Source organism: Stegodyphus dumicola, chromosome 9 (assembly GCF_044657685.1).
Source record: "Stegodyphus dumicola isolate Sdum_Otavi_A_Nest chromosome 9, ASM4465768v1".
In the NCBI taxonomy this organism is placed as follows: domain Eukaryota; kingdom Metazoa; phylum Arthropoda; class Arachnida; order Araneae; family Eresidae; genus Stegodyphus; species Stegodyphus dumicola.
This window is the reverse complement of record NC_140776.1, coordinates 142,707,468-142,727,899: the sequence shown is the minus strand read 5'-3', so window position 1 is coordinate 142,727,899 and position 20,432 is coordinate 142,707,468. Positions and strand designations below refer to the sequence as shown.

Genomic DNA, 20,432 nt, shown 5'->3' with positions numbered 1-20,432 from the left:
TTGAGCACTTTTTTAAAACAGGGATTTTATTATCATTCAAATTCCATTCCGTGATATGGTCATTCATTTGTTCCTGTTTTCCTCTTTAGTAGCGTTCATCTCTTCTTTAACTGATTCTTGACTAGCTTTTATCTCTTCTTGGCCTGTTTCCATTTCTTCTGTAATGGAGTTGATGGCTACTTCTATCTTTTCTTGGAATGAGCAAATGCAGTCATCAACTTCCTTAATTGTCTTTCCATCCCTCTAGTTCTCGAAAGAGAGCGTGGGTTCGAACCCCCACTCCCAACACCCAAAAGTGTTGCATGTGTATGGGTTCGTGTTAAGATGTTCTTCAAAAAACAGGTAGTTGAATGGCATGAAATTATATTTTGAAAAGACGAAATGAATGCTTTCTTTTAATGCAAAATCTAAAAAATCAGATTATGTTAATGAATGTGCTCATATAAACCCATGTGATTTTCAGAAAGGAAAATTTCATTTTATATTCAAATCAGTATTACTAAGTCCAGAAAGTTTAAGTACATTAAAATACGCACAGCTTTGAATTTAAATTCTGGGTATTGCAGATTTTTCTTTCTTTTTTGTAGCTATGCAGCTTGTTGTGAGTTTCTGCAACAAAACAATTTACTCTCAATCATAAGGGCCCATGAAGCACAAGATGCAGGGTTTGTTACTTTTTCAGTCTTTTGCATGCTTTCTTAGAAATGTAAGTTCTCCTCTGTGATCAATGTTTTCTATATGTGCATGTTTAATTTCTCTTTTTAACATATGTAAATAAATTTCAGGTATCGCATGTATAGGAAAAGTCAGACAACTGGTTTCCCATCTCTTATAACAATATTTTCTGCACCAAATTATTTAGATGTTTACAATAATAAAGGTAACTTTTGTCTTTCATATTGTAGTAATTTATTTCCCCACTTTCTACATTTGTCTGCCTGTGATGGAGTCTTAACCAAATAGTGATTTGCAGTTGTAGCTTCTAGGTTTATATTAATCGTGAGGATTGATTTCACAACACTATGGGTTTTGACTTCAGGAAATTATATATTTTGTGATTTAAAAATTATCTAAAATAGATTATAAAAAAATGTAAGGAAAAAGATGCCCTCCCCCCCCAAAAAAAAAGGGGGAGAAGAAAAAGAAAATGGTTGTGAGGATAGTGTTGAAGGAACGAAAAAAAATATACAAAGGCAAAATTAAATAACACTTACAACACTTGCCTGTACTACCTTAAATCTTCCTTGGAATCTGAATAAGCTGGCTGCAAATGGTATGTTGGGTCATCTAGAAGATACTGATGTTTTTTGATAATAAATGTAAATGAAGCAGTACAAAAACATAAGAAAATTTCTTTGAATCACATAAGCACCATTCTGTTCCATATTTGTTTTTGCCATTTCTGTAGCAGCTGAAAAAAATCCCTTAAAAAAAAGTCGTGTTTCAGCTTTCAAGAAGTAATCTGTAGGCTGTTCAAAGAATTTTGAAGTGATCTGAAATGCTAAAAATCCAAGGAAGTAAGGTCTAAAGAATATAAGAGCAACACAAAACATCTCAGCCATGTTCAATGAGTTTGTCTAAAATTCTTCGAAATGGGGAGCTGAACAATGTCATGATGAAAGACAACACCTGAACCAGTTCTGGCGCTTTACTTCAATTTCTACTTTTAAAACTGCAATTTATAAACAGTGTTTTTATGAACTTATAACCTGATTTGGTGGCAACAATTCATAGTATACAGTTCCTTTTGTAATCTCACCATACACAAAGCATTTAAATGCAGTCCTCTCATTGTCACTAAAGGAAGTTCTTTTGGCTTCCTGTCTGATCTTTGTCTTATAATGTTATTGTATACTTTCCACTTATCTCCAGTAATGAGTGGTTTAAAAAAAAAGAAGCTTCTTTTATTTCTTTTCATCAGAGGATCACATGCCGAAACTTGGAACAAGCATATTCTGCTGTGTTACAGTGTGGGGTGACTATGCATCGTAGCAGCTTGCATGCTGAATCTTCTTCAAATGATCATATTCTGTAAGTTTTGGTTTGGTTTATGTGGTTTATCTGTCTAAGGGAAGGGAAACCTTTGTGGAGGACTTTCTAAGGGAAATTGGCTTGTATACATGCTACACATGGAGAAAAACAGAAAACATCCATCCATCAAGCCCATTCGCAGGATTCAAACCTTGGCCAAACTACCAGTTTTAAGTGACTTTACCACTCAGCTGCTTTTGTGCCCTGTATGTTTTGGAATATTTAGAACTGTATAATGTGGGTTTTTAGTGAAAGCTTCTTGTAATATATCCATGTTTGCAAAACAGGGTTGTCCAGAAAAGACATCATCTCCGAGGCCGAAATTTTGGTGCTCAAACTACCTTCGAGTGAAAGAGCATACTGTGATGAAAATGAACTTCTGGTTTTTCCATTCTTAGTAGTGCACTGAAACAAAAAATATGCCACAACACATGCTAGAATTAATTTAACACAAGCAGAAAAAGACTACATTTAAATGTCTGCTTCTGTCAAGGTCAGCAGTCTGTAGCAGTATAATTAAAAGTAAATGCACTTTGATTTGAAAAAACAGCAAAGCTGTCCTGATTACCCAATACTTTTATAAAATGGTAAACATATTTTGAATTACCATAAAATATTTAATGTTTGCAAAATTAAGTAAAATATTTCTTTATTAAATGCACAAATTATTTTTTATCATCTGTATAAGCTGTTCTGGATTTACAGAAGTGCAGCATTGTTATCTTTTAATTGTTGAGTTCCTGTTTATTTGACATCAATCCATTGTGTAACTTACACATAACTGTATGCATAAGTTAGCAGGACTGAAGTCTAATGAATGTAGTATATTTATTTACAAAAAGTGCAAAACTCTTGAAAATTAGTATCCTTTTTCTCTTGTCATCTTTTTAAACCATGGACTTGTGGACAATAGGATTACCCCTTACCCACAAGGAAAGTTTACCTGTATGATATATATTCATGAAAAAATAATTTAGGAAATATTAATAGTTTGAAAAAAATTTAGCATATTCATAATAATTCATTTAATAACCCTAGTGTATTTTCAGTCTCTTTTTATTATTTTCCTATAAATATGAAATAATCCTATAATATGAAAATTCCTGGTTGTTACAATATTGCTGTATCTGATAATATCATTTTATAATAAATTAAGTTTATAAATTTTCAAGTACACGTAAAAATTTTAATTTTATTTATTATCAGATTATTTAGAAAAGATTAAAATGCTTAAAAGAGGATTCTAATTATGATATAATTGAATGGACGTGAAGAATTAGAATATTCTAAATTCATGTATCCATTTAAATATTTTGTTCTTTAACTATCAAAATCAAGTTTCATTCTTTAGACATTATTAATGCGTTAAGAAAGGCATTTGACTGTTTCTCTCCTGATCATGAAGAAAAGTTTAAAGAATACATATTTTATATAACTAAAAATTTGATATTGCTTTTAGATCTGAATGCTATCCGTGAATTTTAAATCATTTGTAGATATTTTTCAATTTAAGTCTTTCAATTTTTATTACTTTACTCTCTCTATAATAACATGCTATCATTATTGATGAAGCAGGTTAACAACCTAAGTAAGTTTTAAGTAACTACAAGAAATGTTAAAATGTTCCAAAGGTTTTCAGTTAACTGTTATCTTCTTGGTTTCTTGTGAAAATGAATGTTTTTGCATGCTCTCTAGATTATTTGTTTGTGGTCTTGTTATTGTTACTCATCATTAGGAATCATGTTTAATTCCAACAAATAAAAAGAACCAGAAAACTTATTGCATGCTTGTATCACATTTTCTTCATTGTTATTTTTCAGTCTTCTGTGTACTTTTATGTACCTTTGACATCGTTTATCCATGCATTTCTCTCATGTGTTTTGTTATTTGCTACTTAGGCAAGTTTTCAAATCTGCATTATGTGTTTTTCTCTTACAAACATTAATTATGAGCTTTTTCAGATTTTGCTGAGGATATTTAAAAAGCTATTTTATTTTATCTATAATTTAAGAAATTTTTAATAAAAAATAAAACATTGTTACTTTGCTTATGAATTATCTACTGTTTGATTTTCTTTTCATAATTTTTGAATTTATTAAACTACAGGCATCAGTGTTTTAGTTAAATGGTTAATAATAACGGTTTGTAATAAATGCATGTTATATATGAAATCTAAACGATCAACTTTTGCAAATCAGAAAATTTTCTAGATAATAAAACTAATAGCCTGTCTGAAATTTTGAATTTTCAGTGTAGGATTAGGAATAATTCCTATAGTTAATTTTTTGTGGGTGTTTTTTTCCCCCGATTTCCTAAATAGATTTTAACATTTACCTGTTCTTCATATGATAAATTTTATAAAATCAGTACAATGTATTATTACTGAAAAAAGAAAACGTTTTCAGTCTAAGCACACATTAATATTTGATTAAGCTTTTGATTTTTGTTATAGCTGCTGTACTCAAGTATGAAAATAATGTTATGAATATACGGCAGTTTAATTGTTCTCCTCATCCTTATTGGTTGCCAAATTTTATGGATGTTTTCACTTGGTCTCTTCCTTTTGTTGGGGAAAAAGGTAAGTAATACAGTGGATATTTTCTTTGCCTGCTGTTATTTTATGTAATATTTCAAAGTTTCTCCCCCCTCTCATTTGCCCTGAAAACAAGAGTTACTTCTTGTGCAGTTGCAGATTTAAGACTAATAGCTGTAAATAATAAATTGGCTTAATTTTGCAGTTTTATTCTGTTTATTTAGTATTATTATTATGATTATTTTGTCATAAAATTTTTGACTGTTAACTGATTAAGCTGTCCTGAATTTGTTGTATTAAACAAAGCTGTTAAAGATTTAAATATGGGGTGTTATTGCTGCTAAATAGAGCTGCATTACTTTTATAATAAAATAAGAGCAATGTAAATGTGTAAAATTAGAAAACCTACTTAGGATCATAATATTAGATGCAGTTTGTACATACCATTATCTGTAAAATTTTGTACCAAATTTTTTATTCTTTTGTATTTCATGATTAGAATTTGTTTTAAAATGGGAGGAGGGATTGCCAGACCTTTAGATAGCTAGGCATAATTGCTCAGAAAGTAATGAAATAAAATGTATACATTGCTAAATGACAATGCAACACCCCTTTCTGCCATTAACACGCAAAATCTGATCGGATCTTTTGGATGGGAACAGACTGACCACCACACCATATAGTTCAGACTTGGCACCAAGTGATTTTCACTTGTTTTGCTATCTAAAAGATTTCTCAGTGAGAAGACCTTCGCCACAGATGAGAGCTGAAAGAAGCAGTTCGAGACCGGCTATCCTCATAGGAGGCAGATATCTATGACGTAAGCATACAAAAGCTTGTAGAACATTATGACAGATGTTTAAACAAATATGGAAAGTATGTAGAAAATTACAGAAACATTTAAGGAATTAAATAAAAAAAAGGTTCTTTGAAAAACATCTGTGACGGTTTTATGTTTTATAAGAAACTGGACTTTACTTTCCAAATAAAATACTACTAAGTATTTTTGACAAGTATGCAGCTCATTTTATGGATTTTAAAGAAATTAAATACATTATAATACTTCCCCTCTTGATGTAATTCTGTAGTAAAAGATTACATATTTTTGTAATAAAATGTTAAGCAAAAGTTAAAGGTGAGTTCATCAATATGCATCCCATCTTTAATTATATATTTAAGATTTCATAATGCAATAAATATTTTAAGGGAAGTGGAATTTCAGTGAAACAGGATAATCATGCTAAATGATTTACCTGATGTAATTATTATCATGTTGATAAAAAGGAAAACTAGGATTAGCTTTAAACTGTTTGTATAAAATTATAATCAAGGAATTTAAAGTACTCTCTATGAAGCAGATTGTAAACAATGACTTAAAAAATAAAATATCGTTGGTAAAATCCAAATACAAGAATTTGACTCAAGCACATTATTCAGAATCTAAGTGAATGAAGTCTCATTTCTCATTTGTAATCAAATGACTATATCCAACTGCTTCAATATAAAATTGTAATTAAATTAAATCTTTCATAAAAACAAACTTAGCACTATAATGACTGCATGAAATAATTTTAACATTACATTAAAACTACTGCATGATATTTAAAATTATTAATTTTTTAATAATTATTTCTTCCTTCCCTAATTTCAATTAAAGACTTTGTATACATTTTATTTCATTACTTTCTGAGCAATTATGCCTAGCTATCTAAAGGTCTGGCAATCCCTCCTCCCATTTTAAAACAAATTCTAATCATGAAATACAAAAGAATAAAAAATTTGGTACAAAATTTTACAGATAATGGTATGTACAAACTGCATCTAATATTATGATCCTAAGTAGGTTTTCTAATTTTACACATTTACATTGCTCTTATTTTATTATAAAAGTAATGCAGCTCTATTTAGCAGCAATAACACCCCATATTTAAATCTTTAACAGCTTTGTTTAATACAACAAATTCAGGACAGCTTAATCAGTTAACAGTCAAAAATTTTATGACAAAATAATCATAATAATAATACTAAATAAACAGAATAAAACTGCAAAATTAAGCCAATTTATTATTTACAGCTATTAGTCTTAAATCTGCAACTGCACAAGAAGTAACTCTTGTTTTCAAATGCCAGAAAGCCATGTTGCTTGTTCTGTCTTGCACATCTAAATTTAGTCAGGGTAGTGCTGTAAATGACTGCATTTATTGCTGTCCCTTGCTGCATATACTCAACTAATAAGACTCCATGTCTACATAAAAACACAGTTATGATAACCTTGTATGTGGAGATTATCTGTTTGGCCTTGACTTTGATTGGTGATGCCATGCGACTCCATTCCATTGACTGATGTTTAAACTGTGGAGTCATTAGAAACCACGTCTTACCCTATGACAATTCTGTCTAAACATTAATCACCTTCCTTATGATTTCGGTCCAAAAAATCATGAGCACAAGCCTTTCTTTTCATGTTCCTCCAAAAGTAGCCTGGGAACCCAACGCGTGCACATTTGTAAAATTGCAACATTTCAGAGACAATTTCGTGCAAAGTTTTTCTACTCACATTTGGAAATTCTAGTGCTGAATTTGAAACTATGAATCCCCAGTCTTCGTGATTCTTTTCGTCTGCGGCATTGACCAAATCTTTTCTGATCACCGATGGTCGGCCTGAACAGGGTTCATCATGGACGTTTTCCTGTCTGTTCTTGTAAGCTCTCACCCACTTACACACTTTGCTATTGCTTATCACATTGGGGCCATACATGTTGCTTATCTGTTGATGAATTTCCATTGCTGAAGCATTTCTTGCTGTCAAAAGTTGAATCACCAACCATATTTCACAATTGGTGGGCTATCAGTTGTTTTAAACATTTTGAACTGATACAGTACACTGCAACAATACCAATACAAATGGCATTGTTTGACAAGGCATGGCATGCTTCGAGTTGGTACGAATCTACATTTTGATGTTCGTGCAGCATTTGATCAGCTATGGTGATTTGGATGTTAGTTTCCAAATAACCCTTGTATGTAAGATGAGTTTCTTTCCATAATGACACTTTTAGTTTCTGTTCAGTTTTAAATTATGAGATAGAGATATCTTTTCAGACAGGAAAAGTATCTTAATCCAGTATTAATTTTTAACACCTGGTATGCAGCACAATTGTTGATCAAAAATAGAAATTTTCACATTTTTTTGCTGAAAGTTCATTTTTTTACTGTTCGGTTTTACATTATTTATGCCTACAGTCCCAAATTGGTGGCCTGCATGCCACATGTGGGCCCCAAAGCAGTTTTACACAGTCCGTAAATACCTTTCAATTATATATTTGTTGTAAGTATGGTGTTTTTATAGTTTTAGAGATACCTAGACTGGGTTTATGTATATGGCTGCTGCTGAAGGAAAAATAGAATGGCTAGGTTGGGGCTTTATCCTTAATCTTTCTTGATAGTTGATGGTGCTTTAATGCTGATTCCACTGAGTTGGTACTTCTTATATATATATACTTCTCTTGAATCTGGCACTGCTTGGTTAGTTGTATGTATAGCTGTGCAATTCATGTTGCTATATATAGATTGAGACAAACTAACATTTGGCCCATGAAATCTGTTTATGCTTTTTTAGATCTATATCAAACCTATCATTTGGAATTGTAAGTAAATTTTGAATATTGCTTGTATGGTGCAATATTTACATATATATATTCACTGTCATATAAAAAAAAGTTCAGGTCCATCGACAGCTTTTAGATTGTGTATTCGGTTCACATGCAATTTAAGTTTGAGACCAGTGATCCGTGACATGTGGTTGAGATTTTTTTGTTTGCCAGAAGCCAAATTTCTATGCATCATATTTCAGGTCTGTTCATAATGGCTCACTGAAGAACTGCCATTTGCGCATTTTCTATCAGTGCACTTTTTGTTTGTAAATTTTAAGATGAGATTTAGGAACATCATGTAAAACAATCCAATCTCATATACTGTGAAAGTGTACTTTCCCATTGATGGTCATGAGCGTGTTCAGCTTGTGTTGCAGTTACACACTGCAGCAAGTGCAAATGAACAAGCTCGCATTACGAATTTACAACTGACAGATACTCCACATATTTGGGAAGAAAGAATTGTTGAATCTCGTAACCGCTAAAGGGTTAAAAGTAATCAAAGCCATTATCCCAAACTTTCCCTCCTCCTTATCTCACTTCTCAACTTTGATTCTCCAGTGGTTTCATTTGGAAAAATATTTGCTTCTTAAACTTCTCCAATAAGCCATTTGAGCGTAAGAATGCAGTTTTGTTAACTCTTTGACAAATTGATCGGCATGTTTCTAAGTACTGATTTCAGCTTCTGTGAATGGTGAAATATTTTAGTATGTTTCAACATCCTTGTATTCACCTATCTACTTTTTCAAATATTTTATATATTTTTTTATTTATTTATCATTTATATATTTTCTTATTTATTTATCATTTATATATTTTCTTATTTATTTATTATCTTTTTAAGTGGAAAATCAGTTTTTCTCCTTGGTAGTAACTGTAGGTTTGGATGATTTGTGTTCTCAGCAAATAGCTTGGTTACATCCATTCGGCCCTTTTTTATAATGCCTACTGTACCATTAATGCAGAATGTTTTATGTTTGCTGCTTGTCTTATGAATGAGTTTATGACACAGTGAAGTTCCAGCAGTACTATAGACACTTGGCCAATTGCCTACTTTAGAAAAGGCTTGAAAATAAAATTTTCATTAGCTAGTCTTCTTGCTTAATATATAACGAAAACCCACTCGAGCTTTCCAAGATTGTGTGATCTGTTCTTTCAAGAACTGGAATTGTAAACAATAAGAAAGATAAGGATAAATAAAATATACAAAATCTATTTTATTACCACTCAAATAGCCTAGGTGATCTCTTCTGGGATCACCTTTTGGTTGAGCACAAGTCCTGAAGTGTCATGGCTTCAGTGATCTGTAATGTTTTCCATTTTATTTCTACTTTTCCCTTTTTCTCCCCCTCTTGTTTCCTGCTTGGAAGTTGGAGCTCAAAGTGAGATACAGTTACATCATTTGTGTTAGTTTCTTATGGAGAGAAAACTTCCTACACATTTGCCTTTTGTAGAAGACCTTTAAGACTGGAAAGGAGGGTTCTGGTAGTGAAAGAGCAATGTATTGTTTACAACGTAGTGACTTGGCCTTTTCTTCAGACTGAAATGGGAGGAACGTAACTGTTCTCACTAGCATTAATTTTTTTTGTCACTGTTCTCACTAGCATTAATTTTTTTGTCACTGTTCTTGCTGACATTTTTTTGGTCACTGTTCTTGCCGACAATGGCGAGGGAAAAGCATTCAGGAATACCTGTTTTCAAGAAAGTCATTTCCATGGTGGATGGGTTGCCATGTAAGAAATTTCTATTTCTGTTCAAAATTGCTTTTTATGAATAAACAAAGAAGTGATGAAACTGCTTCATCAAAAAAATAAAAACAAGTGTAAATGTGATTCCCAGAGAAATTCTTCTGAAATATCTTGACATCAGTAACTTAGCAGGCAGCTTCTAAAGATATTGCCATTCCCGGTTCATAAATATATATATAGACCTCTATTGATAAACTAGACCAACAAATGGCTGCATTTAGGAGATATCATTAAACCTTTGAAGTTCGGTGCATAAAAAAAAATTTTTTTTGGAAAAAAAAATTTACACATACATAATTAGCCCTTAATACAATGTTATTTCATGCAAAAGAAAAAAAAAAGGTAAACCTTTAAAGTAATTCATGACGTGGTGGGATACCGCTTGTCCCACCGTGCATTTGGAGCAGTAAAATGGCATCTTTGCCTCAGCTTAAATTCTCCTAACATGCTTGTCTAAAGTACTAGTTTTAGCAACCAAATGAAAATGCAAGATATAAAAAACGTTTTTGAGTAATTATCTAGTAGATATTGATCATATTTGCAAAATAAAAAAATTACATAATTTTAAAAAATAGCTCTCTGTACGACTTTTTAGATATTTTTTAATGATTTCATAATAGGTTTGAAAAGGAAGATATTTAGAAGGCCGTCATGTTTATTTACATTTCATCTTTTTCTGCTTAGGATATTTTTCTATGGTGAATCACACTCACATATCCATTCAGTATTCAATGACATTTCATGCTACAGAGTTATATTTTCATTTCTTTTGGGAAAAAAATACTAAATATTTTTCAAGTTTTAACATTATTGCAATTTATTAAAAAAATAAATTTGCATTATCAGCATATAAAATGAACATGATACTTGAATTAAAAAATATTTGAATGGTGCTGTCATCTAGTAGCAGCAATTTCTACATGTGCGGTGGGACATATTTGGTCCCACCTTTTAATTTCAACCATTATTAATTAATATATATGAATTCAAATAATAATTTTTATTAGAATAAGAAACTTTCACATAAAAATATTCACTCTAACACCAAAAATGTTGTTCAGACGATTTAAATTGCATTAGAATCAAATAAAAAAAAACTGCTTCCAAATTAGACCTGCAAAGAGTTTTATTTTACATTATTTCCATGAATGAATACTAGTGCTGCCATCTGTTATACATTTAGAGAACTAAAGGCATAATTGTATGTATTTTAAATTTTGCAGTTTTCATATGGGAGATAGTCCCACCGCCTGTCAAAGGGTTAAAATTGCTTCTGTAACCTAATCTGTTACCCTCCTGGAATTAAAAAGGATTGAGCATGTTGGAAAAGTGTGTCAGCACATAAAACACTAAATTATTCCTGAGATGTGAAATTCAGAGAGAAAACTCAAAACCTTCTCTTTGTATTGGAAAAGGAAATGGTCACTGAGTTGTCTGACCAGAATGTTTATCCTGCTATGTGGATCAAGTGCACAAAAAAGACAAATTGATCAGTACAGTACATGTGATCCTGACCTGTTCACCTGATCTGAAAAAATATTATGGTCGTATATTTCTGCTGCTCTGTGTAAGACCTTGCATACCTAACTCTTTGTGATGCTCACTTGGGTCATGTCAAATTCTCATGCATGCATTCCTCTCTGGAGGGCCACAACAGTGATATTTGCAACACAAATCCATTATGGATTATTGGGGGGGGGTGAGATTATACAGCATTCTCTTGAATATGCCCAAAATGGAAATCAGAAAAGGAAATAGACAATAAAAGTAACAAAAAATATCTCATGCAAAAGGGAAAAAAATAAAGTATTAGATACATAGCCATGCAAAAATTTAATAAAAGTAACAAAAAATATCTCGTGCAAAAGGAAAAAAAAAAAAAATAGTGTCAGATACATAGCCATGCAAAAATTTAGCTTAAGTCAATGCGACAAATTCAGTAAAATCATTAGGCACTCAAACGACTACGTGTACAAAAGAATCAGGCGACTCCCAAATTTGTAAATGAAAGGAGCAACAAAATTCATAGAAAAACACCAAATAACATCCAAATAAGGAAAAACATCTAAACAGAAAGCAATAACCCTCAAAATAAAATTTTAAAATCTGCAAGAATCTCCTTTGGGAGTATTAGCTCAGAAAATCTAGATTCTGAGTTGAACGTAGAAGAGAGGCTAATATCAAAGAACATAAAGGAGAGGCCTGAAGCATCTATTTCAGTATAAATATAAAAAGCAACACCACAAAAATAAGTACCTTGCATAGTGGCAATTCTCATTTCATGGAGCTGTCAAGGCTTCCACCAAAAGCTCATTAACGTAAAAGACCTGATCAGTGCTTTACAGTGCAAAAGCTTCTACTAAAATTAACTGTCCTATGCTTCGGAGGTACTCTTTTGCAAATGTGTAATCTTTTTTATCTCACCTCACTTGACTACCCTTCCAGTTCATTTCTGTGAACTTCAAACCTCTAAGCTGTTGCCATCCAGGTAAATATAAAAGACTTTAGTTTTAGCGGTCTTTCTTTACTTGTCTCCCAATATGCCAATTGATCCATGGAACTTGGATCTTGTGGAGCAGCTGGTAGAAATATATTATTGTAGAGGAGTTTAATGTTTAATTTAAACTTTTATTTACCTAGAATTGCTAAATAACTTAACATTTTGTGCAAGATTTCATAAATGTACACTTGAATATCCTGATTTATAATAAGTTTGTTAGTCTTAGAAAGTTTTCTTCTTTATTAAACGTACATTATATTAAATGTGTTATTAGTCTTTGTACTTTGAACTCTCCTTATGTTTTCATTTATTTTTTTTATCTAGTAACGGAAATGCTAGTCAATGTTTTGAATATATGTTCTGATGATGAGTTAATGTCTGAGGGTGAGGAGTCATTTGAGGGTGAAGGTAAGGAAGAAGGTGATTATAAAATTATATCTAAGCCTGAAGTAGTTATAGATCTAGAAGATAGCATAGCATTTGTTTTATATTGTAGTGTAGTTTGAATGTGTATGTATGTGTTTTTTACATAAGTATGTTTAAATAATTTTGTCATGTATCTGATATATATACATGAAAAATTATATACAGTAAAAATCTAATAGTCTGGCATTTAGTAGTTTGGCATACTTGATAATCTAGCACCCCACTTGCCAACATTTGGACCATAAGATGGCAGTATTAGCAATTTATGCAGTATGCAGAATGGTTTGGAAGCTATGTCTATATCAGTTAGTATATTGTTTTAAACTTCATATTTATGTATCATTTAGTTTATTTAGGGTATTTTTAAAATGTGATAGAAAATTTTTGATAAGGGAGTAAAAGGAGAACATGAATTTACCAGTTCCTCACAAACTGATGCAATTTTCACATCTGCTATTGTTTGAAAATATGTGAACCACACTTATATTAGGCAAAAATTGTCATCAAATATCATATTATGTCATGGAAAATAAAGTAAAATTATGTCATGGAAGGTGGAAATTCAGATGACCAATTACTTTGAGTTATTAAAAATATATCTTTAAACACATTTTTAGAAATTTAAATTTTTGAGTGGATTGAAAGGGATAAAAATAAACCATTTGTGGAAGAGTTAAGTGATGTCATAATAATTTAATGTAACAGAAGAAGGTAGCAAAACAACAAGTAGCAAAAGAAAGGGAAAATAATGAAAATGATTTAGCCAACATCACATAGGGTGAGGCTAGTAAAACATTTAATACATTTGTGAAATCCCCCTCCCCCAAAATGGAGAAATAATGAATGTTCACATTCTTTGTAATGATTTTTCTTTTCTTTAATGGAAGTGGGGGAAATCTTTGAAGTTGAGTGGATATTCACTTTTATTTGGAAAGACTTTTACATTGCCAGTATTGATGACTCTAAAGCAAAAGTTGAATTAGAATATGTTTTTCACATTAATTATGTTTGTAGAATTGCTATATGTAATTATTTTTTATTCCCCGTTCAATAGCATGAAAAATCACTTTGTGGCATTATACAATTTTAGTCCAATAATCCCAAACATGTCAGATTATTGCACTTTTGCTGTATTTACTAACAGGCAGTTAAGTGATAAAGTTCCCTTCTATAAAGAACTAAGCATAGTAATTTTATGCTAAAACGGTGTCATGTAAGTTTAGGGGTTTTACAGTATAACAGTTTTTTTTACAGTTTAACATTTATATAACATTTTTTCTTGAAATGTGTACTATTTTTAATAAAGGGTAAAATTCAGTTTATTTGGTGGCGTAAACAAACTGCCACAATTGCATGAGATTAATTTCAAATAAGATGGCAATGCATTCTTGCAACATCTCATCTTATATTGATAAAACAATTTCACATTTTTCTTTGTACACTTTTTCACTACAGTTCCCCCCTTTTTCTGACTAATTCTAAGAAAATAAAATAGTAACCTACATTGAACAAATATTTTTTTAATGACTGACCTTGATTTATTAACAGCAATGGTATTAAATTAATAATTTCAAAAATTTTATTGCTTCAAAATAATCTGTGATTCTGCAATGCATCTTATATTTTACAAAATGTAATGGGAAAGTTGCAAGTCAAGAGATATGGTATTAAAAGGTTTTTTTTTTGGTTAAAATAGTGTTTAATATTTAATCATATATTTAAAAAACTATCTTTCCAGTTAAATTGCTGTAGTATTAAAAAATGCTTGATGTCTAGCTAAAATATTTTTGCCAATAATAAAAAATAAATTTTAATGTGATAAAAGAGTTTTTACATTAAAAAAAACTTAACAAAAGAAAGGTAATTTAATATTGAAAGTTTTGAGTTAAATTCCTATTCTCAAAATGAGTTAATTCTTATAAACTGTAAAATAGTTTATTTCCTTCTTTCCTTTATTAAAATATTGCATTTATTATCATAAAATATAGTTTATAATATTAAATAATACTCATTTTCTTATCCCTGGAAAATTATTCCTAATATTACTGAAACAGTAGTGGAAAATGACATAAGCATTAATCTTAGTATGAAAGGCTTCTAGCAGTTATTGTTATCAAAATTAATGTCTGTATAGTACTCAAAATTATAATCTGTGAATCTTGATTTGCTTTATTTGCATGTACTATTTGAAGTAGTAATTCATCAAAATGATAAAACTTAAATCTTGGTAAAATTACATATGCTTTCAATGCTAGTAATTCTAATATTAATCCATGTTAGAAAATTCATTGTGACATTCAGTATCTTAAAAAATCAGATTTACTAACATTTAATATGCATGCAGTTTTATTACATCTGGAATTTGTAATTTTGATGGGTTGTTGGTTGTGTATGTTTAGTTCAGTTCATCTGTTGCATTATTTTTGACAAGATTATACAGTTTCATAACATTTAATTTATGGAAAAAGTGCCAAATTTCTGGTTAAATAACCAGTTTATATATACATATAACATTTTTGGATCCCTTTTTTTTTTTTTTTCACATGAAACAAATGGTTATCAGCGGGGAGCAGGAATTGCTTCATTCTGTCATTTTGTATCTGAACTTGTAGATTTTCTCATAAATAAAGCATACAGGCATAAAAACATATGTTAATTTTCTATGGTAAAAACATTCATTAACACCTAGTAAACATAATCTAAAATTTTGGTAAATGTGGTAACAATAATATATCGGCCATTTTACTATTGCCTTGACTACATTTATGTGTTATTAGATCTCTGCAGTAGTGTTAATGACCTTCTAAATTCATTCCTCTATGTTAGGAAGTTTATCGTCCATTAGAAGAAATTGTAATGTTTGGCATATTTTTATCACATAGCCTTTATCCGATGCTAAAAATTTTTAAATATGGTGTTCTTTTGAAGTACGCTGGCGTAAGAAATTAAGAGAATTTTAAAATTTGATCTACAATCTATAGAACTACTGGACAGATTTTAATAAATTTTGGTGTGAACATAGGTTGATATAATACAAACAAAATAAACATTCAACAGTTATAATAGACACGCATGTTCATGTGTAACACTCATGGGAGTCTGAAGGTCTGAAACAGCGGTTGCAAAAGACAAAAAAAAAAAAAAAAAAAAAAAAAGCGTTAATAGAGGGTACAGTCTCCTCTTACAGCCATATAGGCCTCGCAGCATGATGCCATATTGGAAATAAGGCAACTGCCTTATCAGTGCCTGTGGCAATTGATCCCACTCATTCAGCAACGCTGTTTTCAGTTCCTGGATGGTTCTTGGAGGGGGTTGCGAGTTGCAGTTACCCTCCTCAGAGCGTTCCAGACATGTTCTATAGGGTTGAGGTGTGGAGATCTGGCTGGCCAATCCATTCGCCGAATATCCCGATTCTCGAGAAATTCGTTGACCAGAAGAGCTCTATGTGGCCTCGCATTGTCGTCCTGTAAGATGAACTCGGGGCCCACTGCACCCAGGAAAAGGCGAACATAGGGCTTCAAGACCTCATCCCTATACCTCACACCAGTCAGACAGCCTCTGTCAAAGACCTGGAGAGGTGTGCGGCCATCGAACATGATGCCTGCCGAGATCATTACACCGCCATAATTGTGGATTTTGTGGACATTAGAGGGTAGGTAGCGGGTCCCTGGCTCTCTCCATATGAAAGTACGGCTTATGAAAGTTAGGTTAAAATGGGACTCGTCGGTGAACAGAACGGTTGCCCATTGCTCCGTACTCCAATCACTATGCTGCCTGCACCATGCTAATCGGACTCTCCTGTCCATAGATGTGAACGTGACGCAAATAGCCAGTCTTCTGGCAAACAACCCTCTTTCATTCAGTCTTTTGAAACAGTCGCCCTTGTTACGCAGGTTCCTGTGGCTGCATACAGGTCCCGAGAGAGCTGAGAAGCTAAAGCCTCTCTGTTACGCCTTGCCAAAATGGACAAATAGCAGTCTTCTCTGGCCGTTGTGTCTTTTGGACGACATTGCCCAAGCTTTCTCTCGATGGATACGGTATCCTGTAACTGTTTCCATAAGTTACACATGATGCTGGGCATTAATAAACTCTCTGAATACCTGGACTTGCGATTGGCCTGCCTCTAGCCTCCCCACAATTCGCCACCTCATTTCATCATCTAAACGTTGGTGGTTACTCATTTTTACTGTTCTGATGTGAATTTAAGTGATTGCTGCAAGATAACACCAAGAAATTCGCTGAGGTGTACTCGTGAACGCAATTTGTTTTACCCTCCACGCGCTTATAAAGCCTGTTTTTCTGCTGGCTACGCCTATACACATGTGTACGCTTATGTGTTTGCTGTACAAGATTTGTATTTTTATCTAGAAGCAGTGGTTTTTCTTTCAGTTCAGTTCTTTTCATGTAATTCGATAAAATATGCAAATTCTCTTAATTTATTTCATCAGTGTAGTAGTGTCATTAATGTATTTTAATTTTCCAAAAACTTGGAACTTAACAGAAGGTAAATGGACTGTAGATTATCACTGAAAAGTATATTCACTTTTGTAATGGTTATATCCAATATCATATTTCCTCCTGTATTCCTCTTTTTTTTTTTTTTTTTGTTACTAATTTTATTGTCTGAAAAAAAATTATGTGAATAAGTTAATTTCTGAGGCTGTGAGTACAGTAATTAACAAATGAAAAGTAGTTATGGTTAAACTAAACTGTTATAAGATTATTTCTTTAAAAGAAACAACTTTCCAAGAAGAATGCATAGTTAATAACATCATAATATCTAATATGATACCTTCATTTTTACTTTCTTGTAAGTTGAATTCCCATTCTTATTGTCTGTGTTATTCCTTAGATCCACATAGCATCTATAAATAACTAGAGAAGGCAAATATGCAGCTGACTCAGTGATGAGACCGAATGTTAATTCATGTTTACTTTTCAGTGATTGGCTGGTTCTCATGTTAGGCTAGCATAAAGTTGCATATTTAGAGGGGAAAGGTTAGGCATGATATTAACAGGCAATTTGTGAGATTTTAATCTCTGTTAGTAAGACAAAAACAATCACTATATGGACAAATCCATTTTAAAATTTAGAGGACCTCATTCTTTAAATGCATTGAGGAAGAAGAAAATTGTGCAAATATTTAAAAAATTATTAGATTAAATTTTTTTTTTAAATTATTATTTTTAGAACATGGTGCTGAAAAGCTACGGGGAAAGATACATGAAGAAATATATTTATCATATGAAAAGCAAAAAGTAAAAGATTCTTCATATTTATATTTTGAAAAACTGAAATTAAAATACTAAAATATATCTAAATCTGAGAATAGTTTGTTTGAAAGCTAAAATATCTTCAGTAAATTTATTTTCTTTACTCCCTCCTTTTCCCTCTTTTCTTTCTTTTTTTTCCAAGAACATGTTTATATTCTTAATTTGTACATAAACAATATTTTGTGTATGTTTTTAAAATGTAAGTTACCCCCCACCCTTGTATCCCAGAAAATGTTTATATAATTTTAAAAATTAGAGGATGTCAACAATTGCCAACCTGGAAAATTCAGCAATTATCTAATACAAATTACGTTACACTTTTTTGGGGGAGGGGGATCATGGACTATAAATTGTACTACTTGAATAGTCGGCATAAAAAAAAAAGGTAGTGTTAAGTTCTTCTTTGGTATTACTATATTTTCCTAAAGTACTGCAATTGAGAAATATTGCATTTCAGAAATATGTTAGAAGATCATACAATATGTTTGCTAAAATAAAGATACTTTAGTTTATCTTTCTGTTAATATCTCTGGGTAGTAATTTCATAACATAAAATATGCTTCTATATTAAATCTAACAAGGCGGAAAGTTGTGTTTTCTAGTAGCATTTCTTTCATGATATGTGTTTTACTTTATATAACATAACAAAATAAAGACTTGATGAAATCATAAGATATTAAAGAATATTTAAAATATGAGTATAGGTTTAATTTTCCATTAATAGGCTCATTATATATAAATCAGACATTTAAGTTTTTTTTTTAAATCAAATGTTTTGTAGCATTTGTGCTTGAACATATTTTTGTAGATATTATTTAAATGATATTTTTGCCTGGATTTAGTTTCCTTATTGCTGCTTGGCAAAATCAAAAAATGCTTTTATTTAGGCAAAATGAAAAAAAGAAAAAGGGGGGAAAAAAAAATTAAAGTGCCCGTTAATGTGTTAAAAGCCTGCTAATTGCAATATGTTTTAATCATTTGAGATTTTACTCATTTTATTTTTTATTTTTTTTAAAAATATAGCTTTGTTATGATGATGTGAATTTTTTGATTGAATTACAATAAAAACTGACATGTAATTTTTTTTCTCTTTCATTTCTCATCTACTGCAATGTGTAAGTGCACTTAATTCCTCCTGTGTGTGCTGTAGATAGTGTTGTGCACTGTTCAGTCACGTGGATGTGCTTATAAGTTTAGTCACATTGTATGCTTTGCTGTATAAATTGTTTGCTGTTTAAAAAAAATAAAAGCTCAGTCATTAAGGCCTGCTGATTTTATTTATCAACTTTCTATTGTCTTCGTTTTCTAAATTTTTAGTAACTTTAATTTAAATTTATAGCAGCAGCTGCTAATGTTTCAAAATTAATATTACATATTTTCAGTTCATAATTTAACATCTCTGAAAATTGATTTTGTTTTTCTGCTAAATGTTACTTTTGCTTTCTTCGATTGCATTAATTTCTTTTGCTTCTACATAACAAATCTTGAGTATACTTACATTTTAAATCAAATGTACTTTAAATATCATTTATGTGAAATTTTAAACTATATGCTGAAAGACATTAAGATTTATTTGCTAATGCAAATTATTCTTGGGGAGGGTGTCTGAAAGGGGCCTTAATTGTTGTGCTTATAGATGTATTGCATTGCAGTTGAGGTCTAAAATTTGTTGGTGTAAATTTTAAATGTCTTTGATTTTTGTAGGTGTAATTACTAGATGTGATTTCAAGTAGTTTTTGTGAATTGTTTTGTCTTTTTATCTTTGCAGTTTACTAAAAATATAAACTATAAAGTATTTTTATATATATATGCATATCAGAATGAAATAGTATGCAAGCTATAAATTCATTTACCTAACATTATAGCATGTTAGATGTATAGTTTGTATGCTTTAGAAAAGATAAAACTGCCAAAATAATTCTTGAAATGTAAAAAATAGCAGCCAAATTTAAGAGTTTCTGGGTTTAGCATTAACATTATAAAATGCATTTTATGACCTTTTTGGTGTTAAATGTGTGTTTTGTATTTTTTAATAGCTTATTGTTCTGTTCTGTTGAGCATAATTTGATAAAAGTGTCTAGCATTTAATTTTTATTACATTTATGCTGATAGACTTAAATTGTTTTAAAGGTTGCAGAAACTTAAAAATCTAGACTTAAATTGTTTTAAAGGTTGCAGAAACTTAAAAATCAAACACATTTTGTGAAATATTTGTGAACAGACATCAACTGACATTTACTTATAATTAATCTTGATTTATATTTACG

At 31.0% G+C, this 20,432-nt stretch overlaps 1 protein-coding gene across 2 annotated transcripts in view; it reads left to right on the top strand.

Moving 5' to 3' along the window:
• The window catches only part of LOC118183017 (serine/threonine-protein phosphatase 2B catalytic subunit 2-like), an 86,792-nt gene that overhangs the window by 53,538 nt on the left and 12,822 nt on the right, over positions 1–20,432 (top strand). Inside the window, exons 7-10 of one of the 2 annotated variants that reach the window (XM_035352416.2) lie at positions 588–665; positions 786–880; positions 4,484–4,609; positions 12,790–12,873. In XM_035352416.2, coding sequence (XP_035208307.1) covers positions 588–665; positions 786–880; positions 4,484–4,609; positions 12,790–12,873 — 383 coding nt within the window. Of the gene's footprint in view, positions 1–587; positions 666–785; positions 881–4,483; positions 4,610–12,789; positions 12,886–20,432 lie in introns of both variants that reach the window. The other variant, XM_035352415.2, reaches the window with a different exon arrangement.